This window comes from Aphelocoma coerulescens, chromosome 1A (genome assembly GCF_041296385.1).
Source record: "Aphelocoma coerulescens isolate FSJ_1873_10779 chromosome 1A, UR_Acoe_1.0, whole genome shotgun sequence".
Classification (NCBI taxonomy): domain Eukaryota; kingdom Metazoa; phylum Chordata; class Aves; order Passeriformes; family Corvidae; genus Aphelocoma; species Aphelocoma coerulescens.
The window spans coordinates 35,315,635-35,335,229 of record NC_091014.1 but is presented as its reverse complement, the minus strand read 5'-3'; the positions used below and the strand labels follow the sequence as shown (position 1 = coordinate 35,335,229).

General features: G+C 39.9%; 2 protein-coding genes across 3 annotated transcripts; both read left to right on the top strand.

Moving 5' to 3' along the window:
- Nucleotides 1-971: 971 nt before the first annotated feature.
- TMBIM4 (transmembrane BAX inhibitor motif containing 4) lies at nucleotides 972-8,709 on the top strand. Its single transcript, XM_068998643.1, has 7 exons — nucleotides 972-1,086; nucleotides 2,942-3,050; nucleotides 4,335-4,440; nucleotides 5,582-5,615; nucleotides 6,554-6,671; nucleotides 7,150-7,195; nucleotides 7,865-8,709. Exons 1-7 carry the CDS (start codon nucleotides 993-995, stop codon nucleotides 8,069-8,071), a joined length of 714 nt encoding a protein of 237 aa, XP_068854744.1. The 5' UTR covers nucleotides 972-992; the 3' UTR covers nucleotides 8,072-8,709.
- A 583-nt stretch (nucleotides 8,710-9,292) lies between these two features.
- On the top strand, nucleotides 9,293-13,596 carry LLPH (LLP homolog, long-term synaptic facilitation factor). Of its 2 annotated transcripts, none has more exons than XM_068998661.1 (3): nucleotides 9,293-9,315; nucleotides 9,457-9,640; nucleotides 12,967-13,596. In XM_068998661.1, exons 2-3 carry the CDS (start codon nucleotides 9,460-9,462, stop codon nucleotides 13,125-13,127), a joined length of 342 nt encoding a protein of 113 aa, XP_068854762.1. In that variant the 5' UTR covers nucleotides 9,293-9,315; nucleotides 9,457-9,459; the 3' UTR covers nucleotides 13,128-13,596. The 2 variants fall into 2 exon arrangements, with proteins under 2 accessions (XP_068854762.1, XP_068854754.1); XM_068998653.1 differs by having other exon boundaries at nucleotides 9,293-9,343.
- The last annotated feature ends 5,999 nt before the right edge of the window (nucleotides 13,597-19,595 follow it).

Sequence of the window (19,595 nt, the reverse complement as noted above, 5' to 3'; positions counted from 1 at the left end):
CATCAGTGTTGTTCTTCTGCAGAGGCAGATGCAAGAAAGCACACAGGATAACTCTTTCAAAACAGTTACTATTCAGCAGTGAAAACAATGCATAAAGCTCCAAATTCAGGATTTAAACGGAAAGATCCTACTCTGCAGCAACTAAAAATGCAAAATGATGCTAGGAAAATCATAAATATTTCCCAGAATATAAAGTCATGCTCGTAATTCTTGTCTCTGCAATTGAAATGTAGTATCTTAAGTCAACTCAGTAGAAAAACTGCTCAAGATTATTTCATCACAAAATCATGGAATTGATTTACTTCTCCCTTGAGAAACTGGATACAGTTCAGACAACTATTTTCCAATTTTTAAAAGCACTTCTAATCTAATCTATTACATGTATTTCTAAAGTGTCTGTCGCTTCAGTTTCTTGGCTTTAGATAATATTCACGAGTTTAAAAAATAGCCTACTGCGCTCCCCCCCATCCACATCCCCAAATCTTAGCTTTTGCGATTCCTCACTGTGAGCTACAATCAGGTCCGCCTCTACCAAGTGCTTTGTGACGCCTGAGAAACGCTTTGCTTTCTGTTCAGTTACACTGAGCTTGAAGGACGGGACACGCAGCTAGGACATTTGCTTTGCGTTAAGGCTGCATTAGAAGTGGAGCTGATCTCTGTGGGATTCACGCTGACCGGAGCATCAGCCCCGACGCTGCTTCCATCGGGTACCGCTGAACGCGGGTACGCGTCGGCAGCTGTGCATAGCTGCAGCACAGTCCGGAGAGCAGGCAGAGGTGAATCGAAGGTGAAAACCAGCCGAAGAGCTGGGTTTTTTCAGCCACTGGACCCTCCTCTCCCGACCCTTCAGACCTCAGTTAGACCCGGGCAGGACGCGGCGCTCGGGACAAACGCGGCACGCGCGATCGATGCGCTCGGCCGCTCGGCGGGGCGCCCTGCTCGGCCCTGCGCAGCGCGGCCGCGCCCCCCGGAAGTGGAGGCCGGCGGCGGCCATGGCGGCGGAGCAGTGCTACCCGCGGAGCTCCATCGAGGATGACTTCAACTATGGCAGCAACGTGGCCTCGGCCAGCGTCCACATCCGCATGGGTAGGGATTGCGGAGGAGTGGGAGAGCCGCGTGTCCCCGCCTTAGCCCCCCCCAAGCGCTTGCGGAGAGGTCCCCGTTGCCCCCACTGGCGGGGGGACGAGGGGATGCCGCGCCCTGCGCTCCCAACAAATGCCTCTGTCATACCCGGTCACCTCTGGCCTTGAGCTGCGGTCAGGTTCTGCGCAGTGTTTTAACCTGGGTAAAGGCTGTGAGTGCGGAGCCGGGGCGCTACTTAGTCCAGGTTAGGCATCAAGGGTGAGGGACCGCGGCCGGCTAAAGGCTTTGTCGTTTAACCGTGAAGGGGGTAGGTCTTCTCCTGAGAGGGGTTATCCGGTGTAGATTCAGACTTGATTTTGTCCAGAGTGATGAATCTTTGAAATCCAAACACGATACGTGAGATGCAAAGTCCCTGCAGAGACGCACCTCCCTGGAGGTGTTTAAGGAAAGCCTGGAAGTGGCAGCTGGTGCCGTGGTCTATCTGACACGGTGGTGTTCGTTCATAGGTTGGACTCAGTGATCTCAGAGGTCTTTTCCAGGCTTATTAATTCTGTGATTCATAAATACTAGAACTGGTGTCTGTAATTACAGAAGTTTAACCATGACACTTGAAGGATTTGAATTTCTTGTGTGAGGTGTTAAAATTTTTGTCTCTTCCACTGAAGCATTTGGTGTGCTAAGAGATCATACTAATGCCCATGAAATCCTGCTTTGCTGTTCATGTGCAGGTCTCAAAGGTATTGAGTACTCTTGTAGAATCTGTCTAATCAGTAATCCTTGTTGAATAGTGTTACTGGACACATTTTGGAGTAAAACTGGCTTCATGCTGTGAGATTTTTTATTACTTATTTCTGACAATCAGGAGACCTCTTCCTATCAAAATACAGTTTTATCTTCTTTGAAAAATAAAGGGTGTGCCATAGGAGGTATGAAACAGATAATGCCATTAGCAAAATTGCTGATGCATTTAGTAATGTGGGGGGAAGGCTTTGCATGCTAGGAGGTTACTTCTAGGTTTGGTTGGTTTATTATGATAAAGTAGGCCCCAGTTCTTCATGGCTTACAAGTGTATTTTACTTTACCTGTGGCAAGCAGTTTCTTGTAGTATTGAATTTCTTGTAGTATGTGCTCTTAAGCTTAAGACTGTGCTATTAATGACTGATTTTTTTTTCCTATAAGCTTATTCTTCCTTCCACAGCATTTTGCCTAAATAGACTTGGTCTCCTTCTATTCAGAACAGAGAATATCTGTATGATGTATCTGTATGTCCTGAACTACACTTTGCTTTTGATAATTCTAGAATTAAAGAGCTTGTTAATTCTAGGATTTTTTTTTCCAGCAGTCTGTGCCTGTGGATAACCATTCAGTACAATGCAAGTTGTAAATGATGATAAATTATATTTAATATGATGGAAGGGCAATCAAATAGACATTACTGTAAAAACTTTACGTTTTTAAACTTTTGTGACTGTTTCTGCCTTCCATGTTAATCCTCTGTCAGTTAGGTCCATTAGGCACCAGTAACATGATGGAGAAGGTATGCTGTTAGTATAGTGAGAGGGAATGGGTGTATGTAGATCTTAAATTAATCCAAAGTAAATTCCTTGCAAATGTTTTCTGTATTTCTTTTGTCTTCATTGTTAATGGTTAAATAATGATGTCCAGGAATAAATGTAATTTTGCTGTAATACTGTGTCAATTTTTTTAAAGTAAAATGGCTTTTTACAGCTTTTTTCTGTGCTTTTTCACTATAACTTTATAATGGTTCCTAATGAAAATGAAAATTTTTATCTGATTTACTGTTGAACTTTTAAAGTGTAAGTCAAAAGTGATTTCATTTTTATTTTCCTTATCCCAGCATTTCTACGAAAGGTCTACAGCATTCTTTCTGTTCAAGTTCTATTGACCACAGTCACGTCTGCAATTTTCCTATACTCTACTGGAGTGCAGGCATTTGTTCACGAGAGGTAAATACTAAGGTGAAATGCAGCTGTTTAGTATGTGTTAAGTATAATTTATGTAGCTTGTTGCTATACTTCAGTCTTCCTAATAATTTTTATAACTTGTGTTTTGATTTTCTAATAGATGTTTTTAAACTTGATTAGGGAATAACTTTTCTTCTCTGACATTTTTCTCCTTGTTTTACTATGAAAACTATTATTATTATTTTTGTTGCTGTTGTGTTGTTGTTGATTTTAATGCTTTATGAATAGTGCTTGTTTTAATATTTATGCTGTGCATACTTCTACATGAGTTGCAGAACATCTCAGTTACTGACATTTCTTGTTTTACAGTCTAAGTTCTTTTAGAATCTCTTTGGAATACTGTTGTTTATAGGTGCCTGTTCCAAAAAGCGGAATCACGTCTTGTTCCTCTTCCTTCTCTCCCATTTTCTTTCTCCCCTTAACCCCACCCCCAAAAAAAAAAAAAAAAAAGAATTAGTCTGCTTGAATTCCTGTGGGCTTGCTTCTTTTTGCCTCTCAGATTTTCATGATAAAATAACAAGTCTCAAAATGCAAACTGTGGTGAACAGGCCAGGGAAAAGAACAGCTGGGAAATGAGGAGAGCACTGAGTCTAGTTTCTGTTTTCCTCCAAGTGCACTTGGGGACTTTTACTTTCACTTCAAAGCCCAAATAGAAGAGGAGGATTAAACACTTCAAGAAGGTTTCAGTTTCTGTATAACCTATTGTGTATACAACAGTCGTTGTAAAACTACAGTTTTCTACTTAAATCTCATAATTTAAAATTGTCCTACTCACTTAAAACTGTTGTGATTTTGTGTTTGATGTTGGTTGTGTTTTTCCTTGGAGGGCTGCTTGAATGATTTAGCAAGACTTACTGGTCAGTACTGATTTTCTTTGGTGCAGTTAGTGCCCATGTTTGTTGCATTCAGGTGCTTATGAAAAATAGTTCTCTGAATGTGGAGTTCACAACAGGCAAAATATTACATATACTTTAATACTGTTACTTTGTATGTATGGATTTTTTTTCTTTGTATGTGTTCATTTCCAGGTAATGGATTCCTGGGCAATCTTTAGCTTTAGTATGAAAAAGTTGTCTTTATTTGTGACTGTACTATTTTTAACTGATTATCTGTACTAGTATGTTTTAGAACAGTTTTATTGTAAACTTGCATTACATTTACTTTGGATATCTTTTTCTAGGTGCTCACTTAAAAACTTGGTTTTATATAAACTGTTCCATAATCTTCCAGCTATTTGATTACTTTTTTTTATGTGGAATTTTACAGGCCTGCCTTGCTTTTGTTATCTGGGTTTGGATCTCTGGCTGTAATTGTGGCACTGACCCTCTACAGACACCAGCACCCTGTTAATTTATACCTGCTGTTTGGATTTGTAAGTGTTTTATTCAATTAAATGATTAATTTATTAATTAATTCAATTTAATAGTCCCTAGAATATCTTGCATTGTAATGAATTCCTTGAAACTAGAGGTATGTAATTTGTTTTTCTTGTGTTCCTTGAAAGACATCCTATATATTTATGAAAATCTGAGCTACTTTTTGGAGATTCTGTCCACAGGTTGTTCCTAGATAGCAGCCAATTCAGGTTGCTTTCAGCATCTTTTTAGAAAGAGTGTTAGAACTTGGAACTAGTTTGAGCAAGGGTTTTTGTGTGTGTGTAGAAACCTATCTATCTGCTCTCACTGTTCTGTTGATGTCAGGGACTTTTTCTATGGAACTGCTCAGTAGGAAAGGAGGAGGCATTCCTGTTACCTAAATTGTTTAATGGATGGCCTCCAGCAGAGACCCAAACCCGCCATATGTGTCTATTTCTCCAATTTTTGTCTTTTTGGTGCTAAATTCTGAGCATGTGTCCAGCACAGGCAGGTCAATCAGAGCTGTCCTCAAATTTCAGTCTTCTTCCTGATGTTGTAAATATGTAGATCCAGGCTAACAGTTGCTCTTGGATATTTTGGATTATGTAGCAAATCAGTTTTCTGAAAAGAAGTCACAGTAGCTCAATTAGAATTTGATGCTGTAAGAGTTGCCTAAATTGTATTTGTGTTAAAACAGAAAGACAGCTTTGCTGTGTAAGTAAACAGATGGTTTAAAGGATGTGTGGAAAGGAAACTGATGCAGACACTGTGTTAGACAGCTGTCCAACAAGATATTAAAAGTGTATTAATTTTATAGCCCCTTGAATAGTTTGTAAGAAGTGTAAGATAAATGCTGTGCACTTACAGTAGAAAATGTAAATGACATTTTTCTATAGGGGCAGTCTCTCACTCATTTTCACTTTGTATTGTACTCTTTTTATGTAACACAACTTCATCCCAGCAAGACAGTATGGTTGCCATTTTCTTGTTGAAAATTAAACATGTTTTCATACACAAAGATTTAACAGGAGACCTAATGTAATACATGCTGGGATTATGTAGCAGAATGGAAGTCACTGCATGTGAAATCTTCATGTAAGTGTTTTATGGTTTGATTTTTTTCTTATCCTTCTATTTTTTTGGGTTTGCTTTTTGTAGACGCTACTGGAAGCACTGACAGTTGCCATTACAGGTAAATAGTAGCCATCCTATTGTCTGGTTCCATAAAGAATTTGGAAAAGGAATCCATTATGTTGTACTAATTGCCATTATGGTTTTCTAGATGGGACTAAAATGATAATGAATCCTGTTTGAAAATTTTATGACAGTGATAGGAGTTTAGCAAAACCAGGGAATCAAACGAGAAAACCGGATTCTGAATCAGAAAGGAAACTGTATAAACTTGAAGTGAGAAATGAGTTGGGGAATCCATTCTTTCAGTATAGCTAAAAATGTTCTTTTTCGTAATGTTCAGCTCTCAGCAGAGCTGATCTTCAAGTTCAAACATTCGTATCTGCCCCCTCAATTTCCTCAAAGGGAATCTGCGTTTGGAGAGTGCTGTACTTCATGGCCTGGGCTGAAGGGAGGCAGTGTGCAGTCAAGTCATGGCATCACCTTGAACTACAGCATAAGACGAAACCTCTTCATTGTGGCTTATGATCTCCTGATTTGGGGAAAGGAGGAAGGAGGGAAGAAAGGGTTCCACTTGTTTATGCTATCTTTCCCCTCCTTGTCCCCTAATCAAAACTTTGAGCCTTTATAGGAGATTGTTTTATTTTTCACCTAGTTTCAGTATCATGAAGAATTCAGATAGATTTTTTTCCTTAAGATCTCTTGTTACTTATGCTTAAAATATTTTGGTTTTATTTTGTTGGTGTTTTTATAATTCTGAGTAGGAAAGACCTGTTATTTCCATTTAAGAAGCTTACAGCTATAAAGTAACTGTCTAACTTAGCTAGTGCAAGGTCCCTGAGTCCTATGATCATGAATTTGAAATGCAAAGACAAGTTCAGGCATAATTTACTTCATTTTGTTCACAGTTAAGTTTAAATATCTGTTTCCTCAAAAGATAACTCAGCAAATACATTGTGTAGTGTTCTTTAATTGACAGATTACTTTTTCTGTTTATAGTGAGTTTCTATGATGTCTCCGTCGTCTTGCAAGCCTTTATTCTTACTACTGCTGTATTTCTTGGATTGACTGCATATACCTTGCAGTCAAAGAGAGACTTCAGCAAATTTGGAGCAGGGTATGTTGTCATATTGATGATCTTTAGAATTTTTTTTTCTGTTAAGGGTTTTTTTTTTCTTTCTTAAAGCAAGCTTTGCAGGTATAATTAGAAATACAGGTCAACAGAACCTGCTTTAAGGGAATGGTGAGGGTTATGTATTTTAAATTATTAATTTTACCCAGTTCCGATTTCTTGTTAAATTCTTTTCAGTGATTATGAATCTTAAAATAATTAGAAAACTAGTTTACCTGGATTTTTCACTGCAAGAGAAAAAGTAGTTGTTTCAAATCTTTAAATAAAATTAAAATTAGAACATAACTTTTGACAGTTTTATAAAACTTGTACTGGTGACACCAGTGAACAGTTGGCGTCTAAGAATTCCAGACATTTACTTGGCAAATACATTCTGAAGAGATTTTATAAGAAAGGAGGGTGTTTTAAATTAAGTCTAAAAGAAAGTATATTGTTGGTCACAGTGTAATTTATTTTCTTTCAGCCTCTTCACTTGTTTGTGGATTTTAATCTTCTCGGGTTTCTTGAGGGTAAGATACCTTGTGTTCACAGTTAAAAGATATTCATAGAATCACAGCATGGTGTGGGCTGGGAAGGACCTTAAAGATTGTCTAGTTCCAACCCCCCTGCCCTGGGCAGGGACACCTTGCACTAAGATCAGGTCACTCAGAGCCTGACCTTTTACTGACTTCTAGTATAACTAAAAGGTTTGGATCAGCCCAGTATAGCTTAATGAAAAAAAATGCCTAACCAGATCCATTACTGTTCTAGATCATGGTGGTGATCTTTTAACCACACATTTTCCATTTGTATTTTAGTCAGGTGCTGTTATTGCCAACGTAAAAGGGGTATTTGGGCTGATCGACAAAATTTGTCAGTTGAGATCCACTACTTGATGAAGAGAATGTGAAGGAGATTTGGGGTTTAACTGTATTTTGGTTTTCTAGTTGTTCTGCTGTTAGTACTCTGGAGACCAAAGCTTCCTCCCTCTTACGTGGAGGCACTTTTACTCAGTCAAATATTGTGTGACTGGAGAGTGTATGGAATAAGAGCATTGAAATATCACCATAATACTGTGGTTTTGTGTACATAACAGTAGAAAGACTGTGCTTTAAATGTCGCTTATCATTATGCAGGGATTTTAAAATTTTAAAAAATGAAATTCACAAGTATCTTTTTCATGTTTTATCTGCCTCCAGCTGTTTTTCTATAGTGAGACGATAGAGTTGGTGTTTGCTGCTGCTGGAGCTCTTCTGTTCTGTGGATTTATTATTTATGACACTCATTTGCTGATGCACAAATTGTCCCCTGAAGAGTACATACTGGCTGCAATCAATCTCTACTTGGACATCATCAATCTGTTCTTACACCTGCTGCGTTTACTGGAGGCATTTAATAAAAAATAGTCAAAAGTGGTGTGGTTTGACTACAGCACAATGAAAGTTAAGCATTAGGATGATCTGCAAACTCAGTAGTTCTGCCTTCTAAAGACTCAATCTTTATGTTTGCATTCCATGAATATTGATCCCTCCTTAGGGGGAAAATGGCTTTTTACGTAGCTACAGTTCTTCTCCAGACCACGTATTTTATGTAGTTAACATGCTATCATCATTGCAGTCACTTTTTTAATCACTTAACTTGAAATTGATGTAATTAATGATTAAAATTTTGCCAACTCCTGATTGCTCCAGAGTAAGCTTCCCTGCTGTTCTGTAGCTGCTGAAAATGTTTCCTTCGGGATTGATCATTCGTGTACCACAGAAGGGTAGCATGAGTTTACCATTAGGCAGTGTTTTTCTAAGCTAATTTTTTTTTTCTAGTTTTTGTTTGATAAAATGGAATGCTGTCTCTGACAGACATACTCTGTCCTTGTTAAGGGCTGTCACTATGGAAGCTGTGAGGGTGTTTAAACAATTAAAGGGAATGTTCTTCATTTTAGTATTATTTTTTGCCTATCTTTCAGTGTTCTGAAAAATCATGTGGAGATTGATTATGGCATTTTATCAACTGGCGTATAATAAAGTTCATTGTGTGTCAATAAAAATTGGAAAGCCTTTAGCCTGTTCTTGCAGCTGAGACTGGAGAACTTCAGGTTGCTGAGAATGGTCGGTGCTGGTAGGGTAGAGGTGCTGTGACTGTGGCTGCTTCCCGCGCTGTGGAGATGCTGGAGGGGCAGGCAGCGTAAAAACAATTTTGGAAGGCTTTCTTCCTTCCTATTCGGTGAGAGATTGTTACTGCTCGCCTGTCCTGCCAGTGAGAGGTGAGCGACGAGGAACGGAGTACTTGGGCAAAGACGCGCGTCCTGCCTGCCCCGCGCTGTGACCGCCTGCGCTGTCTGTGGGGCTCTTGAAGTACGACTGCGAATGGGTTTGAGCGAGTGTGATGATCCCTCCCTTTGCCTTAGGCTTTCATTCCGAACAGCGGGGCAGGAGCTAAGAATAAAGCCTTGCTTTTTACGTTGTAATGGAACACATGTTCATTCCTTCATGCCCCGCCCTGGGCGCTGGGCTGGACACAATCCCGCACAGACGCGAAGCGGGAAGGCGGCTGCGCGCTCCCTCGGAGAGTTACGGTAGGGCCCGTCTATCCCCGCGGGAGGCCGGGCGCGTCACTTTGCGCATGCGCGGGTGGGCAGCGCGGCCTTGCGCGAGTGTGTGTGGCGGCCTCGTGCGCGGCCGGTGAGCGGCCCGTGTGCGGCCCGTGTGCGCGCGGCCCGTGTGCGTGCGGCCCGTGTGCGCGCGGCCCGCGTGCGTGCGGCCCGCCCTCACCGCTCCCGCTTTCCTCCCCGCAGGACATGGCGAAGAGCCTGAGGAGCAAATGGAGGAGGAAGATGCGGGCCGAGAAGAGGAAGAAGAACGCGCCCAAGGAGCTGGAGAGGCTGAAGAAGATCCTGGGAACCAAAGCGGATGTCATTATGGAGGAGGTCAAGGAGGTGGCGACCGTCCTGCCCCCCGAGAAAGTCCTGGAGCAGAGAGGTGAGTTGGGCTCTGGCTGGTTTTTCCTGCCGCAGTCGCCCAGGTGCGGAGGTCCTGCAGTGTTGTTACTGATGCTGTGGCTTTCACCGCCGGGATCAGGAATATGGTTATTACAATCTGAGAACAGTGAGTCAGAAAGCTTGTCTTCTAAAGCTAAAACACTGAATCTGGCCATTTCGCAACACTGGCATCCGTATTGCATCCGGTCTCTTGTGGAACAAGGTTATTAACATTTGATTTTAGTGTGTAAAGTATGTAAGTATCTTATGGAGAGACAGTTCTGACAACATCAGGTGAGTGCGGATTCACCACTTAGCAGTTGTTCCAGTCACAGCGTTGTGTTTGCTGCTGAGCTGTCCTAATTTAAGGAGGCTACTAAACGTACAGAAGTTGGGGTAGGAGTAGTACGGGCCCAGTTTCTCAATACTAATTAGTGTTGCATTGCACATGGTGCAGGAGTAGGTGGTATTAGGTGTCTACAGATAATGCCATCTTCCTCTTTGTGCCTGGAATCAAATGTAATCTGTAAAGGAAGTAACCCAGGAAGTGGAAACAAAGGTTTTAAATAGCTGCATACTGGATAGGAGTCAGAAAGACACCTCTTTCCAAAAATGATGTCCAAACTAAATCAGTCCTTTTTTGATTCTCCAGTTTATGCCACTTAAGATGTTCTGATACTGGAAATGGAAATAGAATGGTACTTAAAAATACTTGCCCAATCAAGGGCTTCAAGTATAATTTGTAATTTTATCCATGGTTCTGATTTGTCCCACAAAACCAGGTGTAAAAGTTGTTATTTAAAGGATTGTTAGAATTGAATTTCCAAAATGTTTTGGAAGATTGGCAGACTTCTGATGCTGAAATTGAAGGAGAAATCATTACCTTAAACATAGTTTCTGAAGCAAATGCATGGCTATCTGTCATTCCTGCACCTTCTTCCAACTCTGCTGGCAACTTCTCTACAGGTGGTCAATTTCACTTGGCTTTTAAAGAGACATAGCAGCCTTAGAAATACCTAAGAAAATAAGTATTTCACAAAAGTAGCTACAAGTTTTGTGAAAATAATGGTGTCTTCTTTGAGAGGACTTTTCAGGACTAACTGTGGACACAAGGGAGTTTGCATCACCAAGTGTTACAAGAAGTAAAGTAGATCAAAATTTCACCCATAATATGTACTTTCCACAGACAGATAAAGAATTTTCCAGCCAAAGAAAGTACATAGGTATATATTACACACATCTTAGTGTATTACTTTAGGGTATTTTTTACAGCACACCGTGATTTTTTTTTTTTTTTTCAGTTTGTCCTCTTAGGAAAAAAATAATGTAAGGTCTGCTTAGCCTCTGTAGCAGTTTTTCAAACTTTGTAGGCATGCACGTATTTCTCAAGGTAATCATGGCCATTGAGTCTGCTTCAAAAACCAGTTTTACAGCTTGTTTTTCTCTGATTGTCTTCAATAGACATATTGTCTAGCTAGATCTAACCTTTTGATAGGTTTTCTGTGTGTCCTTGAATGACTTCTGTCCTGCGGGTTTCTTCCTGTTACTGATTCCTGCAGCATCCTTGAGATTGCGAAATACAACAGAGACATTATTCCATGTGAGCAACTTGTATTTTTACTCCAGGAGTATTCATTTAGTTTATGTTGCAGCTGACTTCTATTGTGGATGTCCTTTCTTTGGATTCCAAATTCATGTAACAGATTAAGATGTTGAATGATACGACAGGAGTCAGAGAAGCAGCTTCTGTATGTGGTGCTGGGTGTTTGTTGGTGTGTTGTTGGAGGCTGAATCTCCTATCCCATTTGGAAAACCATGCTGCTAAGAAGGTCTCATGTTGCATTTCTCTGACACCTTGTGAGGTTTCTGGAGCTGGAACTTCTTGCTGCCTGTCCCATGCTGGATGAGGTTTTAGTTCTGCCACCAGGACCCTGTGCTGATTCTCTGCTGATTGCAAGTATTTGTACCCCAACTTAGGGCTCCTTAAGTATGTGTCTGCTCCAGATTCCTGTAGACTATCAGCCTCAACTATTGAAGCAGCATGTTGGCCTTTTCCTCCTGAGCTTTGTCTCCCAATATCGGAGAGGTACAACATAAAAGTCTTTTTTTACTCTCCATAAAATTTGTGGTAAAAGGCTTGAGTTGCACCTATGCCTTTTCCTGGTCTTAAAATCAAGAGGCAAACATGGTTAGAAGGGAAAAAGGGATTTTACCTTGGTATTTGTTTTAAGCATCCTTAGGTGCACACGTCCAGGTCAAGTGCACCTCAATGCCCACCGCAATGCACACCCCTAAAAGATCTGGTATAACGTTAAAGGTTTTACTAATTAGCAGATCTATCAAAGATTCCCCAATGAGAGGCTTGAATGAGCCGCCCTCCCCAAGGAGCCTTCCCCTGGATGGTTCTATCTTGGTTTACAGAATGTGTTCTGGAGAGGACCTTGGGGTCTGGGGCACACTGATCCCCAGCTACGAAGCTTCTAAAATGTTTAGTCTCTCAGCTTGACAAACAAGTCCAAGAATGTAGGCAAAAAGCACTAAGAATACAGAAGTTGTTAAAAAGGTGTAACAGGGGTATAAAAGAAAAGGCAAAAAATCTTCATGGCATCAGCACACATACAGTTTGGGAACAGGGTTAGGATGAAATTACAGAGCACGGTTCCAGTCAATATTTAGCGAGGTGTTCCTCTTTCATCGTTTTGTCTCACCAAGACATGACATTCGTGGGGTGTTATCCAGCTGGTGATGCCGTTCTTGGGAGTGACCATGTCATGAGCAGTCTTCCTGATTGTAGAGATTAATCCTCTCTTTCTGCCTGTAAATGTGTTATGCCTGGCAAGTGTTGCATCACTGGCTGATACTTCCTACTGTCATTGTATTTCAGCTTTTCTCTTTACTATTCTTTTTACCTGTCTTCATCTTCCACTCAGAATAAATTTTTAGAACAGATCTTAAACATTACATTATAGGAGGTGTGTAGTTGTGCTTATGTTTCAGTAAGCCTATGGCTTCATGCATGATTCCGTGATGGAACATACAATGTTCTTAGACACAGGATTGGAGCAGATTGCAGACTAAAGAATAAGATGCTTTGCCCAGACATAGCCTTAGGAAGAATATTGCACATTTACTATCAGCTGTTGAAGTTCCTGGGTTGTGGTTGCATTGGTTTGGAAAGTGCTTTCAGTATATAAACCCTTCAGCTCTCTGTGTACAGAGTTGTTGTGTCTAGGGGTATTTTTATCATTTTAGGGAATCCAGTAACAAAATAGCTTCCATGAAGCTGATTCAGGTATTTTACTCACTATAAATACCTTTCATTTTCAGATGACTGCAAAATGGAGCTGGATAATAAACGAAACAGAAAAACTCTTCTAGACCAGCATGGACAGTACCCAATATGGATGAATTCCAGGCAAAGAAAGAAGCTTAAGGCTCAACGTGTTAAAGGGAAAAAAAAATCAAAATCAAAAGGCCTTGTGTGGTAAAATCAGTTTTGTAAGATCATGAATATTTTATTTAACAAAATAAATTTCCCACATAAATTCATGAGATTTTGTGCTTGGTCACTGAGTATAATTTATTGTGTTGAGTGAATTTTTGAAGAGACTATTTAGCCAGCAAATGATGAAAGAAATAGCAGCTTGGTGTCTGCCAAACTTACAAACCAAGCTGAGTGCCTTTGTATAGACTTAATTGCCTGTGGTTATCTGTTTTCTTGGGGGGTGAGGGTCTTCATCTTTTGTATTGTGAACACCAAAAACAGTAAAGGAAATCCTAAAAGTAATTAAGCCAAATGTTTTTTGTACTGTGGTCTTTGTTGGTGTAACTTGTGTTTTAGTAAATATAACCAAAGGATTCTGTAAACACACTGTATCCTTTAAATCCTTCTGTAAAATTTGTTGCACTGACTTGTGTTGCTTTTAATATCTGGTAATTAACAAAAATGTACTTTCATATGTGACTCCAAAGCTTGTATCCTGAAACAACACCGAGGCCTCATGAAAATTCTGCAAGTAAAATGAGAAAGTGTCAGTCTAACATAAATTCACAAAGAGAACAACAAAATATTTCACTGTTGTCTGCAACAGAAATATTGTAGGTACTAAATAAGTGAAAGTATGGCTGATTCTTTTATTATTATAATGAGAGAATGCAGATGCCCAGAATGGAATTAAAATAGTTTTGTTTAATATCTTTTCCAAGTTTTAGTAAAGTAAATGAGAATTTTCCTTTCCATATGTATTTTCAGTAGCCTTTTATTCCTCTTAAAATGGTACTTACCCATCATGCTTTAGAATGTGCACATAGGATAAAATACTGCATGATTGTGTAACAGATGCCATTTATATGATTAGCTACAGTTGGGTGCATATTACTGGGCAATAACATGTGATGACAGATGCAAGGGTTAGTTGCCCTGAGAGCTTGTGTTTTTAAAATGTCTCTCATTCCAAGGATGGAAATAATTACAGTACCAACCCTGCAGTATGTTGCCTTTTTAAGTACCAGTCATGGGTACAGGGCATAACCTTTGTCCAGCTTCATCCAAGATGCGATCCACATTCTGTAATTACTGACAAATTGTGATCTGTATCTGTTGTGGTAACTTGGGCATAGGAAAGGAGATCTATTTTTTTAATTACACTAGCTTGTAGTGTGCTAAAATCCAGTAAGAAGAGCTCAATGTGATAGAAAAGTTTTTCTGGAAAAATACAGTGTACAGTAATACAGTAATCAGTATTGTTGGGGAAGGGTACTCACATAATCTACAAAGACAAAGGTTAAAGGAAAAACAAATGTGTCTTCTATTTTCACATAAATTAATCGTTAATGACTTGGTAAGATATATAGGTCGCATATTACCAAATTATATGCCATTAATAACTTTGTACTTTAAAAATATTTCCACTAAGTTGATAAAAGCCCTGCTAGTTGATAAAAACAGCTGCTGCTGTCAATTTTTTTGGTCTTACTAGATAAATAGATGTAGATTTTGGTATCAAACGTACCTAAATGTTGGCATGCAGATTAGGACAACTTTAAAATTGATTCATGTGAAGGAAAGTGTTTATGAATGTGTTTAACCAGGAATGGAATGGAATGAACAGTCAGATTGTATTTATTTGCTATTGTAACAATATAAGCTTTATTTTGCTTCGTACATGCTTTGGGGAGTTGAGGATGGGAGCTTCTTGGGCTTCGGTGTGAAAAAACAATTGTTTTTTTCTGTAGAGTAAGCACAGTGCTATTCTTGACATGTTTGTAAATCAGATGACTTTCAAGCAGCTCCCAGTGGGAAAGCAGGCTGCTTTTCCCGAGTGGAGATGGTCAAACTGGCAAAGTACCCCTGTTTAGATGTACAGCTTCAGAGTGAGTTTATTGTCATTCTTCAGGTGCACAGCCATACTCTGCCTCATCTTCATCGAGCCTGCCGCCGCTGCACTTGCCTTACCCTGTCCTTTCTCTGGAGCTGTTTTACTGCTGCCTCTGCTGCTTCCTCTATAAGAGAAAATGACTTTCATAACTGAATAGTCTTGCTTATTTGCACTTTTATGGCCTAATACTGAGCTTTGTTGTACAGATTTATTAGTCAACTGCTTTTGTGACCAGATTAAGAATTTGAATCTCAAGTGAAAGACGGCAGACACTGCACTGATCTTTTATTTAGAAGTTGCTTCCTTCCTGAAACAATCCTGGCTGTGTGAGGTATTTCCTTCATGGTGTCCAGGATAAAGTCAAACATGTTCACTTAAACTACAGATATTTTAAGACATCCTGTTTGATTTTTGAGGTGAAATGGAGGATAAGGAAGGAATAAACGCCCGTCTTTACTGGAAGATATCTCTTGGTCTAGTACCAGTGTGTTGTGTACAATGTCATACCTCACGTGGGTGAGGCAGAGCTCTCTGTGGGCCAGGAAACATTTTTGAGAGCCTGTTTGGGTGGCATCTGTAATCCAGGCTAAAAGCTTGCTTGTAGACAGACAGCAAGAATCTGGCTAAATGTATAGCATGGGTATAACCTCAGAGGTTGAGTCATGGATACAGCAGGGAAATTCTACTTTCTGGGATTTGAGCATATACTTACTATATGTGGATACTGTAATTTTGTATTTGGGATTTCTTATAGATCTGCTTTCACCAACTTATTTTTTGAATGGAAATACCAAATTATTTAGTTGCCTGTGAGTATTTGATTCATACTGCTGAATCTGAAACATATTTCTGTTTGAGTTGATGGAAAAAGTCATGTTTTCTTCCAATAGAAATTAAACATAATTGATTTTGACTGAAATACAGATTTTAAAAGTACACAGGGATTTTCAAAGAAGTAATTGATCTGCTTCTAAACAGCATTCTACTAATATAATTTATTGGTCTTTACATAAAAAAAGTTCTTTAGGTTGGGATTGAGGGAGAAAAGGTTGCAGTTGATTAAAAAACTGATGGAAGTCTAAAAGTGTATAACTTAAATGGCACTGTCAGAGTTGTTCAGTTACAATTCTGTAATTGTGTTATTATGAAACCGCTTAGTTGCAACTTCCCACCACTGTGACTCTGCCACCTACCTGCACAGTGCTGTGGTAGCTGTCTTTCCTGGACCTACATACAGAAGACAGGAAATAATGCAGGTATGTTTGAACTACGTGCATAAAAGCTAGCACTGAAAGAATTAAATTCTGTCATTTTATTGAAATGCTTATGTGCATTAGATGTCCATGTATTTATGCAGTATAAAAATCGCATTAGCAAATTGCTAAATGTCCTGCAGATTGTTGACGGTTTCTTGAGAAGATGACAAGGTCTGCCCTTTTTGACCCAGTATGTAGAATTGATTTTTAAAGGGAATTATTTCAGATGCCTAAAATAGCTGGTGGCAGTGATGGTTTAGTTCCTGGGCTTTTCTGGTAACTCATTCCTGCCCTGGGACTCCTCTGCGCTGTGTAGTCAAGTCAGTTGGGGGACCAATTAGCTAAAATACACTGAAAATATTCCTATTTTCCCCAGTTTTTTTCAGCTGGATTGTCTTACAGCCTTACTGTACAGAATGCGCGTCAGTAGGAGGCAATACAAGACCAGGAAGAAATGGCTGGTGAAGGCGGGGCTGTGTCACTGTCCTGGTTCATGAGCCACCTCTCCTCCTGTGGCATTAGTGCCTCTTGGTGTGGCCACTGTGCAGTACAGCATTGTGAAGGTGGAGAGAAGTTCTGGAGACAGGTCAAGCAAGTGCACTGAATGGGAGGTTTTAAAAGTGTTTCTCAGTGAAGGGCACAAGGACGGAGTCTTGTCTACAGCTGACACTGTGGTTATAGAGGGTGCTAAATATAGTTTGGGGCTGCTTAGTACTGGAGGAAGAATGTCATGGCCATGTGGTACAGAATGGTCTCCTGATATGTGGCCACAACTTTTTAAACAATGGAAGAAGTCCTGTACAAAGGCTTTATAGTGTATGTCTGTTTCTATTATGCTACCTTTTCCACCCACTGCCTGAACAACTGCGTGGGTTCTGACCTTGATGGAAGCTGGATATCTGATCTGTATCTGATTTGTAGTGTGAACATGTCTGGTATCAGACATTACAGGACTACAGCCTTAGCATGCAGAAATCTGATGGTGCAAAGCAATCTGCTGCTCAGGGTGGCATAGTCTGAATTGAGTTATGGCATCTGAGGGGAGGATGAGACTGAAGCAACAGCCATGCATCACTCTCTTCAGGCCACGGTTTTGCCATCAATTTTAACTTGCCTAGGAATGAAGTTTCAGGGCAGGATTGACTGAGCCATCTGGGAACTCACTGCTGCAGGAAGAGGCTCTTTTCAACTTTTTCCTTTCCCTTCTCCAGCTGCATTGTCCAACTCACAATTTCCTACTTCAGGAGAAACAGACATTGGGATTTTTTTCTCCCAAGCTAAAAGTAAGAAAGGACTAACAACTTCCTTCTGTTAATAAACACTGCACAGTTGTGACATTCACTCCATTTTCACTGTCCTTTTATTCTTCCTACACTACTACAGTTTTCTGATCTCTACCTAATCAACAGTGACAGTATTTAAAGGAAAAGAGAAGGTAGAATGGGAAGAGGATATTTGCACTGTTTCCTCTCCCTCATTCCAGTCACTTAAACATTGCTCTCTCAGGTCTTTAATTCTTCTGATGCTCATGTATCAGCACAAAGGGTTTGAAATGTTAGGAACAGTACATGACGTGGCAAGAGAGGGTTGTGTATTAAGGGTCCTATGCCAGGCAGCATGAGGACTGCTTATGAAGTGCTTGTATATTCAGAGCAAACTGACTTCCTCTGTTTTCAATCTAGTCAACTATTAGGAGGCTGTGAAAGTTACAACTTATATCCTTGTTTGGTAAACTGTTATTTAGTATCTTTTATCTCTAACTACATTTAATTTTCTTGCAAGGTTTCCAAAGTCTGAATGCAGATTTTACAGCATTTTTAAACTTTCACCTTTAACCAGAAATTGGGTTTGTGGATAGTATTTTCGGAAGCAAAGGTGCATTAATTGTTTCAGGATGGCTCATCCGACTCAGCCTATCTGGTCCATTCATACATTCACATTATGTAAAATGTATAATATCTCTCTTTTGAAAGGTGACAAATTCATAATGAATTGGTGCAACATCTATTCCATGGTACAGCTTGCTACCTTAAGTCTTTAAATTAGTTTGACAATAGATGTTCTGTAAACTCCTCTTTGGTGGATTCTAATGTCTGTGTTTGAAGCAAGAACTTTTTAGATCTACTGGTTGTGCTTCTCTCCATCTTGCTTCTGCAAAATATTACAGAACTTAGTGAAGATCAGATCAGAGCTGCAGTTTGTCTCACAACAGAACACAAAACATTTCTGTGAAAGATTAGAAGGGCTCAGTGTCAACAACTTCTTGATTGTAGTCTCTCGGGTTTAGTTCATTATCGCTACTGCTAGTGAATAGCCTCACCGCAAATGCAAAATTCGAGTTAGTTCCCTTAATATGTGCAAAAAGATTTTTAAAACTAAATTGTTTGTGATAACTAAGGAAGGTAAGATACACCGCTTTTTCTAAACTTGTTGCACCCCCTTGGAATGTGGTATTGTTAGAGGATGTAAAGGAAGAAGCCAGGAACTGAAGTGCACCAGGTTATGTGCAAAGCTGATGGTGAAGCTGCAAACTGACCCATCCAAACCACAGCTGGGTGCCCTCAGACACTTTGATTGGTTTTTCTCTCCTAAATGTCCTTAAGTCTGCCTGAATTCTTGGGGAAACAACACAAAGTTGGCCACACAAATGCAGCCATGCTGTGATCCATATACTTGCGGTTCTGGAACTGCTCATCCATGCCGTGGCTGCTACTGTGTTGATGAGGAAAAATGTTTAATTCCTTGAATGTGAGACCAGGGTGTAAGATCATCCATGGGAGAGGTTACAAGTTTCTGTTGACTTCAGGAGCTATTGCTTCAATGTAGGGTACAGTGTGTTTATATACAGACACCTGTGTTTTTATCCACCACTTTTAAAGAGGTAAGTGCATACATGTCACACACCAGGCCTTCTCTTTTTCTCTTGGGGGAGAAGATAGCATGTGGATTTTTTTGTTACTTTGCTTGCTTCTTAAAATAAATACTGATCTGCTAAGCCTCTATGTACCCAGTATTTTAGAAATATTGTTATAAAATTTAAAAAATGAAATCAAAATTTGCATTTCTGTTTCCTTAGGCGACCAGAAAGATGTTAACAGCCAATGCACGTCCTTAACATATGCTATCAAATCTCATCTCCAGAATATCATCCCCTTCTAACTGCAGAGGTTGGAATTTGAGGAAATTGTGGGGGTTTGGTTTTTTGGGTTCTCCCCCCAACAGAAAAGTTTTTTGTTGAACTCCTTAACCAGCTCCTGACAGAAACCCTTAGCAGTGGGAAGTGAATCTGTACTTCCACAGCTGGTGATTGCCCTGTAACAGT